The sequence below is a fragment of the Pelodiscus sinensis genome, chromosome 1 (genome assembly GCF_052426305.1).
Source record: "Pelodiscus sinensis isolate ZL-2025 chromosome 1, ASM5242630v1, whole genome shotgun sequence".
NCBI lineage: Eukaryota > Metazoa > Chordata > Testudines > Trionychidae > Pelodiscus > Pelodiscus sinensis.
Window position 1 is genome coordinate 92,641,670 of NC_143052.1, and position 22,338 is coordinate 92,664,007.

Here is a 22,338-nt window from a genome sequence, read left to right on the forward strand (position 1 = left end):
CTGCTCTAGTATAAAGGGAAAAATCTAGACGAGAAGAAGAAAGGAGAGATTGTTTAAAACACTTCTTCATCCAATGTTAAAAAATCTTGGAGAAAATAGTATTATGGAGAATTCAATTGTCCCCAGAAGATTTAGGACACATCTCTACTTACAAAAAGATTGATGCTCCAGAGGTCAATCTTCTAGCGTTTGATTTAGTGGGTCTACTATAGACCCACTAAATCAAATGCCAAAGGCAGCTCTGTCCAGTATTCCTCCTTCTGCAAGGAGTAAAGGAAGCCAACGGGAGCATTTGCTCCTGTCGGCTTCATGCCGTGTGGACACCGCCACAACTCGGCTTAAGATAAGCTGACTCCAGCTATGCATTTTGCATAGCTGGAGTTGCGTACCTTAAGCTATCTTCCCAGTCTAGTATAGACCAGGTCCTAGTGTGGAGACCAAAAATCAACCATTTAAATGTGAAACATAGGGGTTATAGGTTTGCATTAAGGGCATATTTAACATAATTTTGATTGTGGAATTATTTTTAATGCCTCTGGAATGTATCTTTATTGAATGAAGTTAGCCTTTTCCTGGTGCAGAACCACCGGCTATCAGATAGGAAGGTCCTTATTATAGACTCCTTCCTTCCCTAATGGAAATTTCTTGACCCAGTAATCTTTATAAGAGGGGGGCACTTCTTTGAATAGTTGTTTGTGTGTGTTCAGGGGGCAGATATTAAGAACCAACAGAGAAGGGGAATTCTTGCTTAGCTATGAGGTTCTTTAATGAAATAATGTGAAAAACTCAGGGTTTATCAAGCATGGGAAAATGATGACCTTGGGACTAAGGTACTGCCTTGGGATTCAGAAGATCTGGGTTCAGTTTTCAGCTGTGCCCCAGAATTCCTAGGTAACCTTAAGCAACATACTGCGTCTCCATGCCTCAGTTTTACCATCTGTAAAATGGAGAAAATAGAATTGACTTTGTCTATTTAGACTACAAAATCTTTGAGGCAGGGGTTGTCTCTTACTTAGCATAATTTACAAAGATGATAAAAGGTTTAGAAAAAAATTACCTGTGAGGAAATGTTAAAAAAACAGGACATGCTAACTCTTGAGAAAAGAAAATTGAAGGGGAACCTTATAACAGTCTTTAAATATGTTAAGGGCTGTTATAAAGAGTTCAGTGACTAGATATTCTCCATGTCCTCTGAAGGCAGGAGTAGCAATCAGCTTAATCTACAAGAAGGAAATTTAGGTTCACTGACAGGAAAAACTTACTAACTATGAGGGTAGTTAAGAACTTGAACGGGTTACAGAGGAAGGGTGCAGAATCTCCATCATAAGAAGGTTTTAAGAATAGGTTGGACAAACACCCGTCAGGAATGCTCTAGGTTTCTATGGTCCTGCCGTACCACATAGGACTGGACAGATGACCTCTTGAGGGCCTTTGCAGCCATACAACTCTGTGATTCTGTTCTAGCATCCTGTCTCAGGTGAGGCCCCTCTCTGCTACTGTGATAAATAAATAACAATAAATAGGAGGTCAGATAAATAGAAGCCCAGAATTCAGTATTTTATTTAGCATGTGCATAGTTGTCTAGCCAAGCAATGGCATCTTCAGTGGCATGATGTTTTTCTTTTAGACCCCTGCTGAACCTAGTCAGTGGGCACTCATCGACAACATGTATCATCGTCTGTGTTGTGCTGCAATTGCACAAAAGGCTCTCTCGAAGGCCCCAGTAGCAATACTGGTTAGCTGCACAGAGACCTTGCCTGGTCCGGAATGTGCAGTAGCAGTCTCGGGTTGGTTTGTGTACTTTCTCCAGTAGCTTGCCAGTGGCAATCTCTCATCTGAAATCAGGAGGAGCAATATCGCTCAGAATTGAGAGCTATGGGAGTGGAGTTGGACACAAGATGCCAGAGATGAGGCGCATGGGGGCATGTAGCTATGTATCCCCCAGTTAGGTGTATGAAGATCAACTCCATACTGGCGTGCAGTTCTCCACCACTGAATATGAGGTGGCTAGAGCTGACATCTGCAAAGTTGGGGCATGAGCATCCCATTGATGAACCTGCTAGTTTGCTAAGAAGATTGTTGCATGTTTTAACTTAGCTGTCGTCTTCCTAAGATGGGCATGGTAACTCAGCGTGCAGTCTAAGCTCTCACCTAGGTAGATCGGTTCTATGTCATGGTTCACCTTCTGACTATTCAGATAAACATTCAGTTCTTAGGCTGTGTTCACATAATGAAGATGGAACAAACTGGAGATGGGTTTTAGGATGCTTGGCTGGAGATGCCAAGTCCTACAGCAGAAAGCTAACTTAACCAAGTCCAGGTTTAAGGTGGCATCAAGCCTGTGAAACGTCTAGGCCGGGGTACTGCAACAGATGTTGTCTATTGCAGTACCTAGTGGCATATGTTATAGCACGGCACGCTGGCCTGCTCATGAACGTGTTATGGGTCCTGTTACCCCAGGTCACAGGTGTCATTAAACTGTTCCTCCATGAGAGATAGTTCAGAGTCCATACTGGGGAGAAGAGGAGTGCTTGGAAACGACAGAGAAACGACAGGTTACCCCAAGGCTCTGTGCTTTCTTTAATCCTGCTCAGCTTTTACATCAATGACCTGCCAATAACAGTCACCAAAGTTCGTTTACACAGAATTCAGTGAAGACTGGACACTGTGTTTCCATCTCAATCTTGTGTCAGTTGATTCCCTTTAATTCTAATGGACACGGTTTAGTAACACAGATATCAGAATTAAGTTCCTTATGTAACTGCTTGTGCTGTCCCCAGATTGATGTTCAGCCTGGCCTCATTCACATACCCTGGCATATTACCTGATAAGTCAGCTGACAAATGCCTGTGCATTTCGATATCATATAACTGTTGTGGGCCTGCCAGAGGGAATGATCAATAGAGCTACTTGGTGCCATTATTCCTTTCTTAAAATGTCTCTCTGGAGGACCCAAAAGAGAGGAGAACTGTCTCTCTGGCTGCTCATCCATCATGGAGACTTCTTTCAGTAGGCTTGATGCCTGGACGAGGCAGCACATGAATAACTCATTCCAAAACAGCTGCCACTCACAGCTTGTGAAATCCTTCCATCTAGCTGCCTTTCATGAGGCATTTAGCTGCCTGCTCCATAAGCTACAACAGGTCGTGTCACAGCTTGGGACGAGAGGCTGAAAATCATTCACAAACCAAGGAGAAGAGGGTGAATGGAAAGCAAGCAAGTAAGCTGTGGCAGAAGGGAAATGGGCACAGCCTAGAAGAGAACAGTGGAAAGGGGAGCACACGTGGGAAAGAATGAGAGGGACAAAAATGAGGTACTTGAATGGCTGCTTTCTCCCTAAAATGGCCACCACTCACTCTCCATTCTTATGGCCAATGAGTGTGAGGAAAGTGACGGGTCACCAAGAGCAAGCAGGAGCTGGCAGCTAGAAATAAAGCTGGGAAGCAGCTCTCACCAGATGGAGCATGGGTTTATGCAGTAAAGCCACCAGGCGATAAAGTCGTGAGCAGACGAGTCCAGAAAAAAATGGCTATAGCCACGTGGTTGACATGAACATGATCCCTGGGCACATCATGACATTAACTCAAAGACCTCAGCAGATACCATCTCTGATTCTAGGCATGCCCAGGGAAATGAACTCACCAGCAGAGGGATTCCAAAAGTGAATCTTTGTAGGAGTTGGTTTCTTTTACCTGTGGCAGAGCTTGCACAACGGTGTCCAGTAACGCCCGCATCCCTGTAGCCATCTTCAGCAGCTTCAGCACTGGCAACAGAATCCAAACAACATTGCTACTCAGTGTTGGGACTTAAAGGAGAGAAACCTGCCAATATGCCTAGGCACCTGGAAGCACCACCTATTGTGGGTGTACTGCTGCTCTCCTCCTTAGCAAAACTGTTCCACCAACCTCTCACTCCTTCTACAACTGGGCATTTTCCTTCCACCCCCACCGCCTCCTACATGGGCCTTTCTAGTCCAACCCATCCCTCTGCATACTAATGACCCCTTCTCTCTCATCCCATTCCCACGCTGGTGCCTTCCATCTTACCCCCTCACATCCTGCACACTGGCCTGCCTTTTCCCAACACCCCACTTCACCAATCTCTTCTACTCCTCTTCCATACTCTCCTACACTCTCTTCATTCATTCTCTCCTCTTCCTGTTGTTTGCAAATGAGGCTTGGCAAGTATTCATTTGCCCTGATCCCTGTACATCTGTCCTCTACAGTGCAAACCATATAGGCTCTTAGCCTTTTCTGCAAAAATTCCAATGATATTTGCATTGGCAAAACAAAAGAAGGAAGAATTGTTTTTTCCAAAATTCTGCCAATCATTTTGGTCCCTCTCACAAAGCGAAAGTCACGACTGCTTTCCAGGATAAAGGTGCATCTAAATGTCAAGTTGAGGGCCAAATTGAACTAAGATCATTCAGAACACTGCACTTTTATTCCAGAACAAGAGAGTCTACACACAGAGTTAATCAGGAATAAACGAATAACTGCTCGTGTAGACAAGCCCTGAGTTTCCATAGCCCTCCAAGATTCCAGATATGAAAAGCCAATTGGTGAAATGGCAACATACACAGCACCCAGTGCATTGGGTGTCTGTGCCCCACTTCTCCCTCCATTGTCTCTCTCACCCCGAGCAATGCGCAGCACCCTCATGATGCGGATGATAGTGGGGTTAATGGGGAGAGCTGCATTGATTTCAATCTCCTCCAGCGTGATGCCCATGACAGACAGAAGCACAATGGCCAGGTCCAGCTGGTTCCACCTTAAATTAAAAGAAGGACGAATGGAGCTTTTCTGTTTGACTGACAGGAGAATGTGAACTCTTTACATTTCAAACGCAACAAAGTAAAATAAAATCCCCCGAGTCAATGAATCAGAGGCCTTGCTGCAATAGCTAGAGCAGGGTCCTTTATTCTGCTCCCATCTACTCTGTTTCCTGGACCAATCAGCAGATTCCTACAAGAGGAAGCACTCGATAGCACTTATTAACCAGTTATCACTCCAGTGTGTGTAAGGTGAATCTAGTAAGACCCCTTTTACCCTGAGCAAGCAAAAAGTTGAGGTCCCAATGGGATTCCATTGCAGATACAGAGCCCCCCCCCTCCCACCAAATGTCACCGCCTCACCAAATGACCAGCATGCCCGGGTGCTCACCTGTCTTTGAAGAATCGCCGCAGTCCAAATGCCACCAGCTTCAGAACCGCCTCCAGCACAAAGACTGTGGTAAACATGTAGTTGCAGTACTTCAGGGCAGTCTCAAGAGACTGTGGATGGAAAGAGAGGTTGAGAGAGGTGGGGAGTGAGAGGCAATAATTACAGATGTGTTTGTGAAGTCCCTAAGTTCCAGCCTGCTTGACTGATCAGGAATTCACAAGGAGTGGAGGCAAGAGGGGGCTGCCAAATCCTGGACTGCAACTACCTGAATGCTGAGGCAGACTTACCAAGGGCAGCGGACATCACACTGCATTCCCATGCCAAGTGGTTCTGCAGGGACCTGCTGTTCTGTCCAGCCACAGCTCAAGAGAACGGGCAGGCCGGGGAAAGGGCAGAGGTGCACCTTGGACATCAGCAGCATCAAGTTCATGGGACATCTCCCAGGTGTTACCCTATACATGGCTTCATTCACCTACAGAGAATGCGTCCAGCAGGGAGAGTGCTTCTGAGAAACGACCTGTTGCTGAATGTGTGCCATTTTCAGTAAGGGGAAACCCCATGACTCTGGCTGGGAATTGGGGAAGGGTTTAGCAAGCTTCTGTCCTCTGTTCTGCAGCACTAGTTCTCCTTGCAAGGTCCCCATTCTCCAGCAAACAGTGGCACAAGCTAGGGTGGGCTGTGGGGGTGACTACTACTTCCCAAGTTTTTAGACTTACTTAAAGTTCCCCAGGCCAGGGCCGGATGACTTTTAAGCAATGGTTCCATACTGAGGGTATGTCTACACTACAGAGGTTTTTTTCAGAAAAACAGCTGTTTTTCCAAAAAAACCCGTCAATTATGTCCACACTGCAATCATGTTCTTTCAAAAGAAAATGGAAAGAACAGAGGGGTTTTTCTGACATTGGTAAACCTTTTTCTACGAGGAAGAAGCCTTTTTCTGAAAGAGCTCTTTTGGAAAAAGGCGTGTGTGGACAGGGAAGAGGGAGTTCTTTCGCAAGAAGAGGAAAGAAGAAAAAGCACGGTGCCCTGGTGGCCATTCCGCCCATAGCAATCACAGCTTACATGCGAGAGAGCATCCATTCAGTGTGGACGCTCTCTTTCGAAAGAGCAGATGGCTTTTTCAATGCACTTTGGCAGTGTGGACGGTCTCTTTCGGAAGAAGTTTCTACAGAAGATCTCTTCCGGAAAAGCTTCTTCCGAAAGAAGCCTGCAGTCTAGACATAGCCTCAATCTGTATGGTGACTGCTGAAGCAGCTGAATGTCACTCTGGCTGCATGGTCACAACACCACTGAAATTTGACCCAGATGCCCCTTTGTACAGAGAAGAGAGGCTCCTTGGCGGAAGGAGAGCTGGGATCCCTGCAGGGGGCGAGAGCAGGAGGGGGGAGAGGGAGGAGGCTGGAATGAACCCTCCTCCCAAAAAATATCTAAATTGATGCCACTGCCACCGGAGAGTTTCTATTAATTGTATGCAGCACTTCTACAGCACCTTTTACCTGGAAATCTAAAAGCCCTTTGCAAGAACTGATCAGTGAGACTGCACCATATGCCTGTGAGGAAATGGGTATGTTTACCCCTATTGCATAGCTGAGGAAGCTGAGGCATGGGGAAGTTAATTGACTTGCCCAAGATCAAGGGTGTGATGTGTGGGGGAGACGGGATAAGGGACGGTCATTTTTGCAGAACAAAACAGGAGCTATAGGGAACACCATGGGGAGCGAAGGAGGCCATTCAGGAACACAAGATAAACAGGAACCAAATTCAAAAGTCATCAAGAAAGATAAGCTGGGCTTAGAGGGAAAGCCTGGCAGTGAATCTGAGCAACGAAAGACAAGTCACAGCCTGGGTCACTTCTAATACAACCAGCTCCTGCTATGAAATTAAATGTGTCATCAGTCTACCAAGGGCTGCATGCTTGTGGGCAGTGACATAGCAGTGAGTGTGGTGCTTTTGAATAGAGGGGAAAAAAGCCCCTTTTCTATACATGCACCACATTTCCCCCCTTTGCCCCTAACATGTCTGTAACCTTGTCAAAATTTTTGAGATTTCCCCCTCTCCCCCCAGATCTTTCACAACCTTCAAGAGCTTCTGGTGTGATCACCCTCCTTCCTTCTGAGAGAAACACGCCAGGACTCTCTTCAGAGTCTGTCCATCCTGCTTCTCTTTTGGAGGGAAGGTAACTGGGGCAGGGGCTCTCTTCAGCTATCCAAGGACTGGGCGTGCCAGCCTCTGTGGCACTCCCAACTCACTTCCAGATTTGGGGGTGGCTACGGAGAAACTGAAATCTGATCCATCTGGCAATGCAAAGCATTAGCTCCTGTAGGCAGTATGCCACCCCCTGCTGGGGCCCGAGGGAAACTACAAAGAGAAGGTGACCATGCAGCTAAACTGGGATCATTTACGATACAGTGGAGAGAACTAACTCTCTCTTATCACCTTGCGAGTTAACGCTCGCAGAACTTTGCAAGGCAGTTTTCATGGGACATGCCTCTGCCATCTATCAGGGTGGGTCACAACACCAGCAGCCGTGGTGAAATTACACATTTAGTCATTGGCTAGTGTTTCGAGCAGGGGAGGGCTGTCAGGATAAGGAGTGGGGAGGAGGTGTTGCAGAGAGGATAGGTTAGAAGAAGTCAGAGGTTAGAAAAAGTTACAGAATATATAGAGGTTTTCTTTGGGTTGCAATTTGATGCCCTCTTGCAAAGCATGCTGGGAGATGCTGCTCTTCCAAGTAAATCTCTAATGGCTGTAGTGTTTTACTTACAACCTAGTGACCCCTCATGTGATTGACTGCTTGGAAGGGAAAGTACCAAGTCTCTTGTTATGGAAAATGAGATGGGGAAAAGAGAGGGAGGGACAGAGGAAGGGGCAGGATTTGGTCCCCTGAACTCACTCACCACTGGCTGGTTGTAGTGCTCCAGGGACATGGTGACGACGTTGAGGCAGATGATGAAGGTGATGAAGATGTCCAAGTAGTGGCTGGTGCAGACCGAATGGATGAGGAGGCGGACAGAGCAGTAGGTGGCGTAATACGGCAAGCGCTGCGCCTCTTCAATGGGAGTGGGGAAAGAGAGAGAGGGAAAGAGAAGACAGAAGAGAGAGGGAAGAGAAACAAACAGAATTAGGAAGGGGGAAAGACAGGGAAGGTTGGAGGGAGAGACAGGAACAGGGATGGAGCAGGAAGACGCAGAGGAAATGAATAGAATAAGGAGAAGCATAAAATAAAGAATGTAGGGAAAGGAAACAGAAATGGTGAAGAAGAGAGAATGTGAAAGGCAGGAGGAGCCAGGGAGACACCAGAGAGGGAATTTGGGAGCGACAGAAAGAATTGGTTAGTCCTACATTTCAATGAATGGCACTAAGTCAGCATTGCATGCCTCAACAAATTAAGATCACAAAGGACAAAAAGGAGCAAATGGCTCCAGGAGACACCCAGAGATGGCACAAGGGAGAGGAAAAACTGAAGAAGGGGAGGGAAGCCGGAAGCCCATGGGCTTGGAGAGGAGGAGAATAATAAGACAGGGTCTCCAGGGTAGGGCGAGGAAGTAGCAGGGGTGACTGCCAGGGTCAAGTGTGATTCTGTGATGTTTCTCTCAACAGAACACAGGAAAAAGACAGGTGGGGACCCTTCTTGGTTCCAAGGAAGCCTTAGAACACAAGGAGTGAAACTGAGACAGGAACAGAAAGGCCTAGGAACATAGTGTGGATTTCTTCCTCTTCTTCCCTGCCTCATTTTGCATTAAATGGGAAGGGATTAATGTAGGAATCTGCCCAACAGCATTGGCTGGTGTCACTGGGCTCGTCAAAGGGGAGTCTAAATCCTGAAACCTGGAGTGTGTGTGTCTGGTGGCAGCTCCTTACGGATGAGAATACTTGCAGACACACGCACTGACGGTGTTGTTTTCTAAGGGAAAGGGCTTAAGAAAACAGGTTGCCATCAGGGTCTGACTCAAGGTGAGCTGGCGGGGGGGTGTTGGGTCAGGTCTGCACACTTGACGTCAGCATTGTCCCACCAAGAGGAGAGCGGTGCTGGGAGCTTTGATATACAGGCTGTTACAGAGCAACTGATCAGTCAAAAAATAAAAGAAGAAGAGGAGGTTTTTCTTAGAAAACCTTGGCCTACGAACCAACCAAACACTTAGGCTGTGCCTTACTCCTGCGCTTCTTCTCCAGGCGCCTCAGGCGCTTCTCCTCCCGCCGGCGCGCCTCCTCAGCCTCCTGGTGCTGCCGGCACTTGTGGAAGTTCTCTACGACCACCCCCACAAACATGTTGAGTACGAAGAAGCTGACAATGAGGAGGAACGAGATGAAGTAAAGGAGCATCCAGGGGTTGTTGTTGGTCACTGGCTGAAAAGAAAAGAAAAGAAAAGAAAAGAAAAGAAAAGAAAAGAAAAGAAAAGAAAAGAAAAGAAAAGAAAAGAAAAGAAAAGAAAAGAAAAGAAAAGAAAAGAAAAGAGCTGTGATTGGCTGATTGGGGGTTAGAGGTAGGATTATGAAAATGAAGGAGGTTGTGATTGGCTGGAAGGGGCAGGATTTTGAAAATGAGGGAGATCAGCAGATGGCGACTGGCTGGTTGGGAAAGGATTATGAAAATGAAGGTAGGCACAACAAATAGACCAGGTGTCTAGAAGTCAAGGACAAGCCTATACTAGTAATAATAAAGCATTCAGGATGTTGCACCTACATTTCCAATACAATCACAACAACAGATCAAATGGACAATTAAAACATCAGAGAATATGACAGACACTAAAGATACCTGGAGAAAAGGCGGGTTGGGCTGAGGGTGGGTAAATTCCACATCTCAGGTGCAATAGGGGAACCCCTGAAAGGTGAGGGGTGCCTGAAAGCAGGTGTCAGTCAGGATCAAGGAGAAAAAAGGGCTTGAGTTCAACCCCGTTTCTCACCACTGGGCATTTTAAAAGACCAGCAACACTTCTCGTGTTGAGAACAGAAGGTAAGAGTAGTATCCTCATAGTCATTCAGCCTCTGATGCTGCAGTCTTTGTCGGGGCCTGATCCTGCATTACTCAAGTCAATGTGAGTTTTGGCATTGACCTCAAGGGGGGACACCCTTGGGATTTAATTACAGGGACAGAAGATCCAGGCTTATAGGCAATTAGAGGAACCAATTGTAAATCAGGTGGGTGCACCATGTCCAGAAAGACCTGGGCAACTGCTGCTGCAAAGGTATCACAGGATATATCAGGACCTGGCCTGCACAACTTCCCCAGCTGACTAAAGGCAAGGACTAGAATGAATGCCCACCCTGCTGATCACTTCCAAACTCACCTCCCTGCACGTGAAGAACCACAGCCCAGACCCACTAGTAACAACAAAAAGGAGCTCGCAGATGGGAGAGGCTCACAGCAATGCTAGAAGATGCTATTGGGTAGAGGGGAAGTACCAACAGCTGGCTAATACAGCATGCTTCCACCTTCCTGCCTGAAGGAGGTGTAGATGGCATGATCAGTTTGGAAGGAAGTCTCTATACCTGCTGATCCACAGCCACAGCATCTAGTCCATTATACATAATATTGACCCAACCATCTTTGGAGGCCAGAACGAAGAGGGACATCAGGGCCTGTAATACAACAGAAAGATGTCAGACAAAGAGTGTATGTGTGTGGTGAGGGTGGGGACAGTTCACGTTTTAAGTTCTTAGGCACAAAACAGCATTAAAACTCAAGGTATTGGCTACCCAGCACTGCCATCTGCATAATTACGAACAGATGGGAGAAGGAGGGGAGCCCTTCGCAGAGAGGGACCATTATGCAAGTTTGTCCTGTTGAAGCAGCAGTGTAAAATGTTCCCCCCTTCCGCAGAGATGAGTGAATTCAGGTTGACAAATTAAAACACAGAAAACCCCAGCATGACATGCCTGCTGCTTGTCTGTGAAAATACAGAGACTTGGCGAAATCTTGAAAGCCTTGGCAGACCTGGCCAACGCAATCAGAAAACATCCACCGTCCAGCTCTGCCTTTGAGGAAGCCTCCCCGCTTGCATGCATGGATGGACCTGCTGAGAAACCAGAGAGCTCAGCCTGGCCCCTTGCCTTACAAGGCAGCACTTCACTGACAGGCCTGGTAGGGAGGCTGCAGAGAAGAAGGGATGTGTCTGCCAATCCATTTCCTTGGTTGAGCCTAAGGGACTGCAGACACGCAGATGCCGCAGACACCGGTGGCCAAACTCCCTGGTGAGGTAAACATGGGTGGAAGTTGGGCCTGATTCTCCTTTCACTATTTTTTAACTGCAGTGATGTCAGCGAGTTACCCTTGAGTCACACCCTGCTCAGGGAGTCAAGCTGTAAGAGCTCAATCATTTACATGCAACAACATGGAAGGTGCCTCTGTGCAAGTGAAGGCAGGAGTCACCCCTAAGCATGAGTCTGGACCCGGGTGTTACATGTTGAGGGAAGGTTAGGGGCTAGCAAGAAGAGGCACTACAAGGAGAGTATAAGGAAAAGCAGCCCTTCCTCCCCTCGGCTTTAGCTTACACTTATGTGAGTTGCTTGGCCAGTTGCATCTCTTTTTCCGCCGCTTCAGTATGGAAGCTGCAGACTTTACACGAGTGACTCTGCTTTAACCTGGCCATGTCTAACCAGCTCCCCTCCATGTTCACATGACTGTCTGCTGCATCTGGCCCTGAATATGATCCACACTGCCCTTGAAATGAGTGAGCATGGCCTTGGCGGGAGCTACCCAAAGGGGCCAAGCACAGCCCAGGTTCATCTGAGAGGCAGGGGCATGGAGGGTCCTGCACGTACCTGCCCAAGGTTGTCAAAGTTGTACTTGTGGTGGACCCACTTGTAATTGGCAGACACACAGTCAGACCTGTTGGTGATGTTACGGATGTCAACCCCCAGGCAGTGGTAGAACTTCCCCTTGAAAAGCTGTAAGATGGAAGCATCTTGGTCAACGAGTCTCACTCAGACGTCCCCGGTGTCAGGGGACAAAGAGCCACAGGAGGCTCCTCAGATGAGGATTGGGACTGAGAGCCTTTCGATCACTGATTATAATCTAGCCTCAGATCAGCAGTGACTGGAAGTCATCCCGCTCAGGCAGCCATGTAGTGGCTTGCTGGGGATGGACTGGAACAAAGGACCTAGAGGTGAAACACCCCAGGCCCAGTCCCCCAGAGCCATCTACTCCCTCAGATGGCTGCTAAGTGTACTGATGGGGAAAAGATCTCTTGTGAGAGCAAAGACCCAGAAAAATATCGCCTGCTTCTTCAGTACTTGTAACTAAAGTGACACTGATGTGGTTCATCTGCCCAAGGCTCCTTTTCCATATGGAGGGTACTGGATTGCGCATTTGTACAGGCTCGTCAGAGCAGTCTCCATACAGACTAATTATAGCACATTCTCTGAGTTGGAAGTAACACCCACTGCTGCACTCCTCTGCCGCACAAGCCTAAAATAAGAAGGATTATCCTCCCTCTTCCTCTCCTCCCCCCCCCCCCCCAGCCCACACAGCACAATGGGTGAATTTAGCGCTTGGAACAAGAGGAGAGAAAGGAATGACTAGCGTCAGGCATCACGCTGGCCCCTGCGCTTCTGCCCCAACTGACACTGCTCTGTCAGTGATTCACAGTCATGACATGCAGCATGTCCAGCTGCTTTCCCACTCCGGGGCTTTCTCCAGGGTTGGGATCTGAATATCAGTCTCTAGACCTCAAACCACAGCACTGACCCCCTGCCCCATGCCCCTGCCACCACTGCCAAAGGCTCAGGGATCATTCTGATGAGAGCTACAGAAAGGAGGACAGAGCAGGGCAGAAGTCCAGGAAGGTTTCCTGCGATGTCCCCTCCCCTGACACACCTCCGTCTGCTTAATGGTGCCTGCAATACGCTCCCTGCCTGGCAGTACCGTGCTGAGCTTGCTGTGGGTGCCTGACAGACAATAACAACCCTACCTGCACACCCAGGATGCCAAAGATGATGAAGAAGGCACAGCAAATGAGCACAATGTTCCCAATGGGCTTGAGGGATGAGATGAGTGTCTCCACCACCAGCTTCAGGCCAGGAGCACGGCTGATGACCCTGGAAGGGAGGGAGAGTCAGGGGGTGACACGGAGAGGTGGCAGAGTTCTTTCTTCCCCTGTGTTTTCAGAATCAGACAACAGTGGCATTCCAGATAGCATGGTGCAGCTGTCATCCAGGGGAAAGCAGGCTGTCCCCTGAGCCTGAACACTGTGGGCTTGAGTCCCTCACAGCAGGACATGGGTGCGTTCCCCAGTGCGGATACTGCAGTGACATACCTTAGGGGCTGGAGGAGACGCTGCACAGTAAAGAGAAACATCCCTGGGGAGGGGATACAACACAACAGTCTTGTCTCTAGCAGGATGGTCCTGCAACCCTTTTCCGATGCATAGCCCAACATGATGCTAAGGCGTATGTGTGGAAGGAGAGGGTTAACCTGGGAATCTTGGCCAATGCCCTGTCTCCATAAAGCATATTTTAATACTGGGACTGTGTGGCAGCCATTCCACAGTGGATAGAGGAAGAGACGCAGTGAGAGAGAGTGTAGAAGACTAAACATTTACTCATGGGGCTCTCACCTGAGAGGACGTAGGGTGCGCAGCAATCGGAGGACCCGGAGCACCCCCAAAATTTTAGCTCCTCCAGCAGAGGCCATTGAGACCACAATATCAATGAGGGACACAAAGACCAAGAAGCCATCTAGGATGTTCCAGCTGCTGCGGAGGTAGGCCTGCTCCCCAAAATATAAGCCTAGAGAGACCACCTACAGGAAAGGAGAGGGGGAGAGCATGGGGAGTTAAAGTCTCCACCTTCCAGAGGGGAAGCTACTTAACTCAATAGCAGCAGCTGATGAAGCAATGGGGACTCATCTTTCACCCTTCCATGACACTCATCTCCTTCCCAGAAAAGAAAGACCCATAGTCTGTGAAGTAAGAATGGAGATACTGGTGGCACAGAAATCGAATGTTCAGGAAAATACAATAAAGACCCACCAAAGCCTTGATGAAGTACTCTCGCCTCTCAGCTAATATCTCCTCCACTCCCCAGAGCACAGCCGCCCTGGAGGGGAGAGGGTGATGTACAGTGGATAAGACAAGGCACATGCAGTCATTAGACAAGGGCTCTAGTCCATGCTCTTCTGGTGACTGTGTAAATCACTTAATCCATATTTTTCAAACTCAAGTATGTAAAATAAAGCACCTACATCCCTACCGAGACACTTACAGAAGTGGTTTGCTTTTCAGAGCTGCCAAACACCAGCAGATGTTACCAAAGTCAACAGAATCTGTGAACACTCGTTGCCTCTGAAAACCAGGCCCCGTGTTTAGATGTCTAAATATGGATTTATGGTGTTTAATATCATGCATCCCACTCTGAAAGTGCATAATATTATGCATGATAATTTCATGCATCCAAATCTGACCTTAATTGCTTGGTACCTCAGTTTCACCATCTGCAAATTGGGGGTAAATGACATTAACCCCCTGTTGTAAAGTGCTTTGAAACGGATGGACAAAAAATAATCACAAGTAAGAGCTTATTATTGTTTCCCTCCCCTCCTGTTCGGGGAGCAGGGAGCAGCTCTTTGTTATTATGAAAGTCTGGGTGTATCTAGACTCCAGCCTACCCCTTCCAGACACCAGTAATCTTGATTTAAAACCCAGAATATATTCTAATTCCAGGCCAGGCCATGGGAGATTCAGACCCAAAGGTTGGGCATGCCCCTACCATGACGAGTGGGTGAACCTCCCAGGAAGACTGAAAGAGGATGGGTGGATTGAGGAAAGATGATGAATAGAAGGGAGATGTGTTGGGCCCATGGCACATGGGGAAAGGCTGAGCAGCTGTCTCCCAGGGACTTACCTTTAGTGTCATCTCAGCTACGAAGATTGCCGTGAAAATGTAGTTGGAGACGGTAAGAAAGATCCTCTCCTAGAAAGAACAGACAAAAGCCCCTAAAAACTCCATGAGACATCGCCACCCCTCTGTGAGCTTATTAAATCCTTTGTTATGAACTTGACCAATGTTACTGTCTTGTGAAGGTGGGAGGGAAAGCACAGGCTGCAACCAGGGGCATGTGCTGAACAACCATCATCGCACCTGACTCAACTAATGCACCATAGTCCTGTTCCCTGCCACTCCGTCTTGCAGCTCCCACACAGCTCTGCTAATGCACTGCGATTGTGATCTGCAGCTTCTGCTGCCAATCCAGCTACAGGGACCTTCATCACACAGCTCTGGAAATACAACGCAATGCTGACCAGCAGCCCAGCCCTGTCACTCCACTCTGGGACCTCTCTTCAGCCTAGACTCTGCCTAACTGTGGTATCATTTGGCAATGTGGGCTCAGCAGAGGCCCTTAAAAAGCCGTTTCACCTGTGACCTCTGTTAAGAATGACTTGAGGAAAAAGGAAAGTATATTCACCCACTGAAGCACACCAGTCTCTCCCCGACCAGAGCACCCAGATCCACATTCAAAGCCAATGCAGAAGTAACACACTCGAATTCTGGCCTGGCATTCCCACTAGGACACTGCTACACACGCAAGGCTCTCTTTTAGTTTCACCATCTGTCATTATTTTACTCACACTGGCAAGCCCGCCCCCAACCATGAGGGCCTGGAGAGACCCATGTGCCTTCTATGATCTAGGAAGCTACTCCTGAGAAAGAAGAATTGGACCATTTTAAGGCCTTGAAAGGGAGGCAAGCTGGCATATTATTCCATATTGAGAAATCACAGAGGGGAGGGGGAGTTTGGGGGTTACTCTCTGAGGCTGAGGCTTATCCAGAGCCTATGCAATGCCCAGAGAATTAACGAACTTTGTCCACCACACCCCTCCAGGGGTGGCAGTGTTCAGCCAAAAAAGGTTGAGGGTGCAAGCTTGCTCACTGTGCTCCCATGCTCGATCTGCGGTCTCTCCAGGGCAATGGTGATGCAGTTCAGGAAGATGAAGGCCAGAACAACGTAGTCAAAGAGCTTGTGAGCTATGATGGTTTGGCAGAGGATGCGGAACCTGCAAGAGAGTTCCAAAAGGACATATGTGCCTGGGGTGAAATGAAATCTGCTAAGGAAGGAGAGAGGGGAGGGAGGAGGAGAGTTCTGCTGGAAAAGTAACATTCTCTGTGCTGGGGTTACCCGAGCATTCTCGGCATCAAACCCTCTTGTGCTGCAGGCTGGAGGGATCCCTGCCATGACAACGGATGTCTAGTTCTATTGCCACAGGAATTAGCCCTCCAGCTTCTCTAAAAGCCGTCGTGACCAGTACAATCAGCAGGAGGGCAGCAGGTGCAGCCAAGAATCAACTTCCAAGAGTTATGATGAAACTCTCTTGTCTCCGTGAGCTGTTATCCTGAGGTATGGCATGCGGATGGCTAGGGAGACGCACTCTTTCCTCCTGGGGGAGGGAGGAGTTGTTCTAATATTTATTTTGTTAAGGGCAGAGAATACTAACTTTGCCCAACCAATGCAACGGGGGTCACTCTTGTGCCACCAGAAACATTGCTAATGGCATAGATTAGTTAATTCAGTCTTCATCTTTTTTGGTCAGAGTTAGTATTCTCTGTATTGCCTCAAGTTAAACTGAAGGAAAATGGGGCATTCCCCCGGAAGGAAAACAGCAGCAGCCTTTCAGGATTCCCCTTCTCTACCTGCATGTCAGGGACCTAACACGAGTTGGCTAGAGAGACTGTGACTGGAAGCAAGAAAATTGCTCCCTTCCTCAAAGTGTAAAGCTGCACGTGCAGCATCCAACCCACGTCTGTGGCTGCTGAAACAGGATTATACCAACCCACCCCTCCACTGACAAAACTGGGACAAACCTGTTTTGTGGAGAGAAGAGGTAGATGGACCAATCTTCCCGTATCTCACACCAGTCTGGCTTGTAGACCTCTATCATCTTCTGGATGCGGAAACACAGGCTCTGCAAGACACAAGGGCACGGGTTGTCACTGACCACCTCCTCGTTTCACTGAGAAGTGCAGGCTGCCTTTTTTCTTGGAACCTAACATACCAGTAACTTGGATACACTGCCTCTCCTGATCCTCCTCTCTCTGCCCTCCCCACGTGAGGAAAGCAACTGAGCTGATGTCATAGTTACAGGGGAAATTAACTGGGGCTGCTATTCCATGAGCCTGTTTTCCTCCCAGAAGGAAGAGCATCAGTTCACTTCTGATTCCTTAAAACAGAATCTGTTGCTACCCTCCACTCTGCTGTAGAACGCTGGCACTGAGGCTGCCCCGCGCTCACTGGATCTTTGAACCCCAGGGACAGTGGAGACAGAGTACTGGGGTCCACAGCCTAGCCAATGTGCCTAAGGCAGAATGGGCACCTTCCAGCATCTTTTCTCCTAAGTGAAGTCCTAGTGTTGCCATGTGATACAGCAGAAGGAAGCTTCTGCTAAAATCTCCATTACCCTTGACCGCCACTGGAGTGTCACATTAACTTTTTCAGTTCTGGGCACTGGAGCCTTGGAGGCTGGTTAGGAAGCAGCACTCTGGTCTTCTGCTTGAGGCACCAAAAGCCCTCAGGCTAGCCCATAGGGATTCTACGATCTGCTCTTGCCCTGAGCAGTGACGTCTCCTGGGTTGGCACAACTCACCTCCCCGCTCTGAGTGTTGTCCCCCTTTTGTAAGCCCTTGAGGAAGCCCCCTGTACTCACATAGTCTATCTCCTCCTCGTCCTCACCACGTTCCTTGCGGTTGTCCATCTTTGGGAAGATCTCCTTCGCGATATTGGGCATTTTGCCATTGCAGTCCTGGTGCTCACTGGTGCCCAGAGCCACACCCGCCTTCCGTGCTGGCCTGTGACTGGACGGGACTGATGATGTCAGCTCCATCAGGTCACAGGAATCTTTGGTATCCAAGGAGAGTGTCCTCCGGTGATGAGGGGCCCTTCCCATCCCCTCACGTTCCCCATCTGCCACCCTGTGCCTTTCCCCGGACAGGAGAGATTCATGCTCAGCAGATGGAGGCTTGTATTTTAGGCTGTGTCCCCGAGCCAGGCTGTTCCAGCTGGAGCGGCGACTCCCCCAAGCCCCGCTGCGGCCCCAGGCACCATAGTGAGAACTGCGAGAGCTAGACTGTAAGAAAGAGGGACAGGGATTCAGTGTCTTGGGTCATGGGGAAGATGGAGTCTCAGCCATTTAGATCAAAGACTCACTCTAATCACCTAATACAAGAGTACGGCCCTGGTCTCCCATCCCTCCAGGAAAGGCATTTTGTGAACTCAAAAGTGACCTTTGTAAATCTGGCATCAGATTGTTATTAATTAATAATTCTTAATTGGTCATTGTCATATTTATTTTATAGCCCCAGCTGTGTGCCAGGCACTTTACAGATAAGGTTAGAAAGCAAAGGACCAGGTTCTCCTTTGCCTCACAGTTTGAACTGTCATTTGCACCAGTGGGAAATGGGGCTAAAGCCCTACAAAATCAGGGTGGTAGCATTTTGTGCTCACTTTGCACTGGTGCACAGGGAACAGGGCACTGGATAAACCCAGCCCATAGACTTTGCCTCAAAGAGCTTACAATCTAAATGAGAGGGAAAAGAAAGAGACATGGGTTTGAAGGTCTCAGCCTAATCCTCCACACCACCAAAGCTCAGCACTAATTGTTACCAGCAGCCACCTTTGCTCAGGAGAAACAACACTGGGATAGCAGGATTGACGCGCACCACTAACGCTGTGTGTGTTGGTTCAATGAACTGTCGAAGGACCGAATTAACAGGGGTGCTAGAGGACACGATTGTGAATATGATGGAAAGAGACAGGATTGGCAGGCATCAGACAGGAAAAGGTGCTGAAGGTCAAGGCTTTGATTTTCACCTGAATTAAGGGCTCCATTAAATCATCAATTAAGAAACTTCTTCAGATAGAGGACCTGTTAGATGAGATATTACCCATCCTTTTCTAATGGCAGAAGTGTTCCATATGTTTTTTTTATATTACAGGCAGTCCCCGGGTTACGTACAAGATAGGAACTATAGGTTTGTTCTTAAGTTGAATTTGTACATAACTCAGAACTGGCTCCAGATTCAGCCGCTGCTGCTGAAACTGACCAGGGGCTGACTACAGGAAGCCCGAGGCAGAGTTGCTCTGCCCCCAGCTTCCTGGAATCAGCCACTGATCAGTTTCAACAGCGGCTGAATCTGGAGCCTGGGACAGAACAGCTGGGGCGCTGCTGAGTAGGTCCCCCCAGGACCAACCCGGCAGCACCCCAGCTGCTCTACCCCAGGCGTCCACAACAAAAGCGTGGTCTGCTGGGGGAGGGTGCACTAGCTGCGCGCCCCCCCAGCAGACCAGGGAGACCTGGAGCAAAGCCGCAGAGGTGGCGGGGTCCCTCGCCTCTGCGGCTTTGCTCCTGTCTCCCTGCACAGCACATCACAGCAGGGAGACAGGAGCAAAGCCGCAGAGGCGGGGGACTCCGCCGCCTGTGCGGCTTTGCTCGGGGCTCCCTGCTGTGCTGGGGAGTCCCCCCCACACACCAGGGAGACCCGGAGCAGCTTTTCTCGCCCCGGAGGACGCGGTGGCGGGACCGCTGCGCTCTGGGCAGTCCCGTCGCCCGCGAGCTCCGGGGCGAGAAAAGCCCCGTTTGTAAGTCGGGGACTGCCTGTACTGAGGAGGCAGGGCTCCATAATTCCATGCTCTGTGCTGCAGAACTACAGTGGAGGGCTCAGAGGGAAGCCGCTTTCATTCTGGAGGGAAGACTCCAAGGGAGATAACAAGGTAGTAGAATCCTACCCCCAGTCATAGCAGAAAATGGATCAAGAAACTGGAACCACCTCTGGCTAAATGGGCACAAGCAACAAGCTTCTGTTGCATTTCAGAGGGGAAGCCACATTAGCCTGTCTCAGCAAAAACAACAAGGAGTTCAGTGGCACCTTAAAAACTAACATTTATTTGGGCATAAGCAGGCCTGCCAATGGAAGGGGGGAAGAGAGGACAAAGGGGGCAGCTATCTCAGGCCCCGATGATTCAAAGGGGCCCTGGTTGCAGTAGCAGCTGGAGCCTGGGACCCTTAAATCACCGCCAGAGCCCCACACAGCTCACTCCAGAGCCCCAGGCAGTGCCCTCCGAATGGCACTGGCAGGAGGCGGCACAGTCTGGGAGGCTGCCCTTGCCTCGTCCTTTCTGCCCAAAGCCCCACCCATCGGAGTGCGTGGAGCCACCCCGCCACCTTGCCCAGGGGCCGGGTGAATCTGTTGGCTCGCCTGGGCATACGCTTTCATGGGCTGTAGCCCACTTTGTCAGATGGGCTTCTCCACTCCACAAAAGTTTATGTGTAAGGGTCAAAAGTTTAAGTCCTGGCTTGACAAAGCCCTGGCTGGGATGATTTAATTGGGGTTGGTCCTGTTTTGGGCAGGGGGCTGGACTCGATGACCTCCTGAAGTCTCTTCCAGCCCTAGGATTCTAGGAGTCTATGATACTAAGGGTCCTAATAAATTGGTTAGTCTTTAAGCTTCTATTAATGAGTTTCCAGTAGGGGCAGAACCCCCGATGGAATTCCAAGATGGCGGCGCTGAGACAATGGGTCCCCTGGGCTTCAGAAGAAGGGTGCTACTCATGTTTCTACTCACTCACCAGTGACCTCTGGTCATAGGTCATTCTCCCCAGGGACATCACACTGCTCTTCCTGGAACCCAGCGCAATGAGGACCTGGTCTGGCTGCAGGGAGTTCCGGGCAGAACTTGTGACCCCACCAGCTGCAACTGGCTGATTGGATGAAGGAAGGGTGGGGTCCAGGTGCCCATTTGGGGTCATGGGAATTGCACAGAGCCTGGGATCTGAGCAGAAAGAAACAAGAAGAGAAAGAGAGAAAAAGGCATTCCTTCCCCTTCTGTGATTTCCTCCCGCACCATTCAGTGAATGTTTTAATGCCCTGTTTGTGCAGCACTGTTAGAACCCAGCACAGCTTCCTGCTGCCTTTGGATTGTATAGAAGGGGTGAGTCAGGAAAGCAACAGAACTGAGGCCATGGCCCCACTCCCAAATGCTTGGTGCACTGATTCCCCAGAGTCCTTTGCACTACTTCTGCCTCACTATGGGCACACCTCTCAGAGGTGAGGCAGGGTGCAGAAGAACAAATGTGATGAGGCAACTTGTTCTTCCTCTCTACCCACCCCTTCTCTTCTAGTCTCTTCTCCTTGGGCAGTCCTGGCAGCATCCTTCTCTTCTGGCTTTGGAGGGGGAAAGGTGTTTCCTTAACTCAGCAGTTGACACAGCAACTTTCACACAGCTGAATCCATCAGCTCAGCCTTCCTGGCACAGAGCTAGAGCAGAGAGTGTTCCTACAAGAGAGCTCTGCCTGAGGCCAACATGCTGATCAGATAGCTGTCCCTGCAGACTCAGGCTGGGAGGCTCTTGCCTGGGAGCCAGGGAGGCAGTGCCCTCACTTGCTAGAACTGGGGGAGGAGGGAGAGTGAGAGGCAGTCTGAAACAAACACAGACTGTGAGGGTGTGTCTAGACTACAGGTTTTTTTTAAAAAAAACTGCCCCTGCGTCTAGACTGCTGCCGCGTTCTTTCAAAAGTAAATTGAAAGAACGTGGCGGTTTTTTCGACCGCGGAAAACCTCGTTTTACGAGGAAGAATGCCTTTTCTCGAAAGTGCTCTTTTGAAAAAAGGCGCTATGTAATGCAAACTGTGATTTTTCGAACGAGAGCATCAAGACTGCCTAGGTGCTCTCTTTCGAAAAAGCAGTTTACTTTTTCGAAAGCACTGGTTGTAGTCTAGACGCTCTTTTTTGAAAGAGGCTTTTTTTTCAAAAGAGGCTTGCAGTCTAGACGTAGCCTTAGACGAGGAGCCACTGAATATTTTAGGCACATGCTTTGTTTTCCTCACCATTTTACTGTGCTGAGATACTGAAGGGTAGACTGAGACTCGGGGGGGGGCCCAGTTCTACCAAAACTTTCTAGATGCCTTGGGAATCTAATCCTTTATCTCTCTCCAAATTCCCATGCACATACTCCTCCTCACAGTCTGCTCTCACTGACTCATTGCTGCATTGGGCCCTCCTCAGGCCACTGCTCACAGACCCTAAGGATCCAGCAAATCTGCTTTAATTTGCTCCTGCAGAGTGCCAAGGAGAGGCATTAGCATCTGAACAGATGGGGGAAAGAAGAAATCAAAATATTCTTAATGATGTGATATGTTGCTCTTTTTTATTAGATTCAAAAACATTAAGGCCAGAAGAGACCATTATGA

General features: G+C 48.9%; 1 protein-coding gene across 4 annotated transcripts in view; it reads right to left on the bottom strand.

Moving 5' to 3' along the window:
• The window catches only part of CACNA1I (calcium voltage-gated channel subunit alpha1 I), a 116,566-nt gene that overhangs the window by 21,736 nt on the left and 72,492 nt on the right, over positions 1 to 22,338 (bottom strand). For all 4 annotated transcript variants that reach the window (XM_075936472.2, XM_025185139.3, XM_075936515.2 and 1 more), the window contains 14 exons: positions 20,719 to 20,921; positions 17,801 to 18,220; positions 16,962 to 17,062; positions 16,033 to 16,156; positions 15,006 to 15,074; positions 13,721 to 13,905; positions 13,076 to 13,202; positions 11,928 to 12,053; positions 10,656 to 10,745; positions 9,317 to 9,509; positions 8,060 to 8,211; positions 5,163 to 5,272; positions 4,637 to 4,770; positions 3,693 to 3,763 (listed from right to left, as the gene is read on the bottom strand). In XM_075936472.2, the coding sequence (XP_075792587.2) occupies positions 3,693 to 3,763; positions 4,637 to 4,770; positions 5,163 to 5,272; positions 8,060 to 8,211; positions 9,317 to 9,509; positions 10,656 to 10,745; positions 11,928 to 12,053; positions 13,076 to 13,202; positions 13,721 to 13,905; positions 15,006 to 15,074; positions 16,033 to 16,156; positions 16,962 to 17,062; positions 17,801 to 18,220; positions 20,719 to 20,921 (2,105 nt within the window). The remainder of the gene's footprint in view (positions 1 to 3,692; positions 3,764 to 4,636; positions 4,771 to 5,162; positions 5,273 to 8,059; positions 8,212 to 9,316; positions 9,510 to 10,655; positions 10,746 to 11,927; positions 12,054 to 13,075; positions 13,203 to 13,720; positions 13,906 to 15,005; positions 15,075 to 16,032; positions 16,157 to 16,961; positions 17,063 to 17,800; positions 18,221 to 20,718; positions 20,922 to 22,338) is intronic.